We start from the raw sequence: 4,626 nt of genomic DNA on the forward strand, positions 1-4,626 counted from the left end.
ATTTGCTCGTTGCAAAAGATGTTATACAACTTTTGTAATATTCAAAATTTTAAAATATTAATTACATAACTTTAATCGTCTATTTTATAATTTTTAATATATATGATAATAAAAATATATAAATTTATTTTATATTTATGTTCACGTCTACATTTTATTTGAGTAACTCAAAATTCAATTATGTTATCATTTAAGGTTTAATTAGTAATTTGGTTCTCTAATTTATTGATTTGATTATTTTGATTATTTTATTATTTTTTTTATTCAATTTAGTATTCTAATTTGTTTAAAAGAATCAATTTGGTTCTTCCATTTAATTTGGCATTTGGTAAATGTTACGTGTCAATTAGTAAAATTTTTAATTTGTTTTAATGTTTTATTTTTTTTATTTTGAGTTAGAACATGTCAAAACTGTAAAATCAACTCAAATATTATCTTAAAATGTATTTATATGAATTCTTTTTAAATAAGTTAGTTTAAAATAATTATATTCATATATATTTTAAAGTTTAAAAATTAAGATATATCAAAATCTGATAAAGAAGAACTTCAATGTTATCTCCAGTTTAGATATTTAACTCAAATATTAATTAAAATCACTTGTATATTTTATAATTTTTGATAAATATGGTAATAAAAATAAAAAATATTATTTTCACTACAACAAAAACCATTTTAAACAACAACATAATATTATGATATAAATTATAAAAACCGTGGTCTAAAGATAAAACCACAATCTTTTAGGCGTGGTATAGGTGAGTGTAACTATATGTAATAGACAACGGTTTTTAGTATGACAATATTTTTAAAACCGTTGCTTAAAATTCTCACAATAAACAACAATTTTACATGTTGATTTTATATCTTACCTATGTTTTTAGACTACATTTTTACTAGTTTTGTCCACATAGTTTAAAGCAACAATTACATAATCATGGACTTTCATGATATTTATATATCATTTATAAAAATGTTGTTTATTATATGTTATTTAGCCGTTGTCTATTTTAGTGTGGTCTAAACTATAAATTGTTGTACTGTTTATATTTATACATTTATATTCACATCTACATTTTATTTAATTAACTCAAAATTAAATTATGTTATCATCTAACTTAAATTTACGCACCCAACACAACTAACCACAAGTTTTATTTCTTCAACTTCAAATCATCCTGCACAAATCCATTTCTAGCATAGCCAATCTCACTGATTTTTGCGTATCTGACATGTAACCTCCACCACACACACCCCTCCCTAATATCCACAAGTGGTTCCACCTCATGAATCAGAACGGATGGACAAACACCAACGTGGACCAATCGCATGTTTTTCCCAACATCATCGTCCAATGGCAATCCACTTTTGGATTTGCCTATATCCACACCACTCTCCTATATTCACCACTCTTGTGTTCATTCCAACATTGTCTTTCCCCCAATTCACACACTCTTCACCAATTCTCACAACTCTTCAGAGCCAAACAATGGCTGCCAACACATTGATGAGCTCTGCTATCACAGCCTTCCCTTCTCTCCTTTCTTCCTCAAAATCAAGGTTTGCCTCTGCAGTTCCCATTTCCAGCTTTGCCACCAATGCCTCTTCTAGGTTTTCCATGACTGCTGATTGGATGCCTGGCCAGCCTAGACCCCCTTATCTTGATGGTTCAGCACCAGGGTATGCCTCAGAGTCTCTCCTTTTGTTTAGTCCAATAATCTTAACTTTAAACATGTTTTATGTTCTTAAAGATGTTATCTTGTTGTTAGAACTATACTTTTACTCTGAAACTTTAGATCAACATGGTTCAGTTTCTCAGAGTTTAGAAAAAATAGTCTTACACTTTTAAGTAAAAGGTTTACAAGTGCATTGATTTTATTAAATTTAAAAGTTGAAAGTAAGAAAATTAAATGCAGATTTGTGGTGAAAAAACTCACTTTGGTGTGCCAATAGCAGCATATTAGTGACTTTGAATGCTTTGTTGGTTTTGTTTTGATGTTGATCTGTGCATAATACACGTTATATGCTCTTTCTTTTGTTTCAGTGATTTTGGATTCGACCCTCTTCGTCTTGGTGAAGTGCCAGAGAATCTTGAGAGGTTCAAAGAATCAGAACTCATTCACTGCAGATGGGCCATGCTTGCTGTTGTAAGTGTCTCTTTTGAAATAACAGTTTTGTTTTCTCTGTCGTAATATACTACCAGAAACATGCATTTAGTCTTGTATAATTGCTTACTATCCTAAATGTTTTACAAGTGGTTCACTCCAGTGAGGATATATAGAACTAAATGAGTAAATATACATGTACTTATACTTTCAGTTAATTTCAAAACATTATAGTCTCTTTTATTCATAGGCCAGGGCATTGATATATATATACATGTACACTCAACTAAATAAAGACCAAAATATCACTCTTAAAAATGTTCTTCAAATAATATTCATAATTATGTCCAGAACTTTGTTTGCTGAAATTTCGTATGTATATTGGTGCAGCCAGGGATTTTGGTTCCAGAGGCATTGGGCTTAGGAAACTGGGTAAAGGCTCAGGAATGGGCTGCAGTTCCTGGGGGCCAAGCTACCTACCTAGGCAACCCAGTTCCATGGGGCACACTACCCACGATTCTTGTCATTGAATTCCTTGCTATTTCCTTTGTGGAGCACCAAAGGAGCATGGAGAAAGACCCAGAGAAGAAGAAATACCCTGGTGGTGCTTTTGATCCTTTGGGATACTCCAAGGACCCTAAAGCATTCCATGAATACAAAGTCAAAGAACTTAAGAATGGTAAGAACCCTAAGCCGTATCATAACATATCAATTATTTGGTGTTACTAAAGTTTCTTAAGCATCTGATATGTGTGTTGATAAACATTTAGAAGTTGAAGTTAACTCCTAAAAGAATCTTATTGTCCTTAATTAACAATTAGTCCTTGAGATACACTGGTTTGAAAGAACATCTTTTATTGTTACATATAAAATTGGCTAATTTGTTACATGTCCAATGTTTAGGACGTCTTGCTTTGTTGGCTTTTGTGGGATTCTGTGTTCAACAATCAGCTTATCCTGGAACTGGACCTTTGGAGAACTTGGCAACTCACTTGGCTGACCCATGGCACAACAACATCGGAAACATCATTATTCCACAATCGATTTTGCCTTGAAAAATCCAATATTTGTTCTAATAGCTACTTGTATAACTCCATGTAACAATTTGTAATGAATCAGATATGGCTATGTTGGTATTCCTGTGCAGTAATTATACTTCTGATTAGTATGTTTCGGAACTCATACTTTGACAACTCAGTTAGTATAAAACGAAAGATTAGAGAACGTCCAAGCCAAGTTGATAATTTGCATTACGTTTATGTCCAACAATTAATAAAATATGCTTCAAACTAAGCTGAGGGAGTGTATATAGCATGTGTGGAAACATGTTGAGAATATAAAGAAAACCAATTTAGGATGGAAAAGTTATAACTATTAGTTTCCGAATATCATACCTGAGAAAATAAACACATTCTGAAACAATAAAACTAAAGTAGATTGATTTTTAACAAAATTTTCCAATATCGAATTTTAATATCCTTTTCAATGTTCCAAAATTTGTCAAAAACTTTAGATATTTATGTTAAGAAATGAACTTTTAAGTTTAAGTTAGTTTTATAAGATTAGTTTGTAAGATTAGATTTGTATACATTTATATATTATAAAATCATGACTCTGATATCAGGTTAAAAAGTTGACTTAAAAATTAAATTAATTTTAAAAAATCGGTTTGTAAGGTGAGGTTTGCACCCACTTATATACTATAAAATTACCTTATCTTTAGTCGATGTGGAATCTCTAACAATTTCCAACCAAATGATGGGTTACTTCAATGCATTTATATGTTTTATGTGTGTGTGTGTGCGTGTGTGTGTATGTGTGTGTGTGTGTTCATGTTTGTGTGTCTATGCGTGTGTATGTGTATGTGTGTCTGTATCTATATTTGTGTGTGTGTGTATGTCTGTGTATGTGTCTTTATGTGTGTCTATGTCTATGTGTGTTTGTGTTTGTGTGTTCATGTTTGTGTACGTGTGTGCGTCTGTGTCTATGTTTTTTTTTTTTTTGTGTTTGTGTATGTATTTATGTGTGTGTGTGTAGGGATGGCAACGAGTCGGGTCGGGTACGGATAGTGCTTACCCGCAACCTGACCCATTAAAAAAAATCTGCCATCTACTTGCCCGTTTACCCGTCGGGTATCCGATTAAAAAATACCTGCGAATATTTTTAAAACCACAGGTACCCGTGGATACCCGATACCCACAAATATTTAAAAAAATATATATATTTTATAAAATTTTTAATATAAAATTATATAAATAAAAATAAATTAAATTAAATTATAATTATAATTAAATTTGACATAATAAAATATATTGTTAATATTAATTTTAATTAAATTTAACTTAATAAAATATAAATTAAATTTTAATTTTAATTTTTTGCAAATAACGGGTACCCGCGGGTACGGATAATATGATACCTGCACCTGACCCGTTTATAAGCGGGTATTAAAATACCCGTTACTCGCTACCCGCGGGTAATAAATACATGTGGGTACTAACTATCCACCGCGGATATCTGC

The 4,626-nt window shown here is 31.1% G+C and overlaps 1 protein-coding gene across 1 annotated transcript; it reads left to right on the forward strand.

Moving 5' to 3' along the window:
- The first annotated feature begins 1,402 nt into the window (after nucleotides 1-1,402).
- LOC114182618 (chlorophyll a-b binding protein 6A, chloroplastic) lies at nucleotides 1,403-3,273 on the forward strand. Its single transcript, XM_028069516.1, has 4 exons — nucleotides 1,403-1,680; nucleotides 2,045-2,147; nucleotides 2,496-2,784; nucleotides 3,009-3,273. Exons 1-4 carry the CDS (start codon nucleotides 1,490-1,492, stop codon nucleotides 3,158-3,160), a joined length of 735 nt encoding a protein of 244 aa, XP_027925317.1. The 5' UTR covers nucleotides 1,403-1,489; the 3' UTR covers nucleotides 3,161-3,273.
- Nucleotides 3,274-4,626: the final 1,353 nt, after the last annotated feature.

The sequence above is a fragment of the Vigna unguiculata genome, chromosome 4, assembly GCF_004118075.2.
Source record: "Vigna unguiculata cultivar IT97K-499-35 chromosome 4, ASM411807v1, whole genome shotgun sequence".
Lineage (NCBI taxonomy): Eukaryota > Viridiplantae > Streptophyta > Magnoliopsida > Fabales > Fabaceae > Vigna > Vigna unguiculata.

Bases quoted from the DNA above. Each gene is read 5' to 3' on its own strand.
- LOC114182618 (XM_028069516.1), top strand. From the start codon at position 1,490: ATGGCTGCCAACACATTGATGAGCTCTGCTATCACAGCCTTCCCTTCT. The intron at 1,681-2,044 runs GTATGCCTCAGA...CTTTTGTTTCAG, and splicing joins CTTGATGGTTCAGCACCAGG to TGATTTTGGATTCGACCCTC. The intron at 2,785-3,008 runs GTAAGAACCCTA...TCCAATGTTTAG, and splicing joins AGTCAAAGAACTTAAGAATG to GACGTCTTGCTTTGTTGGCT.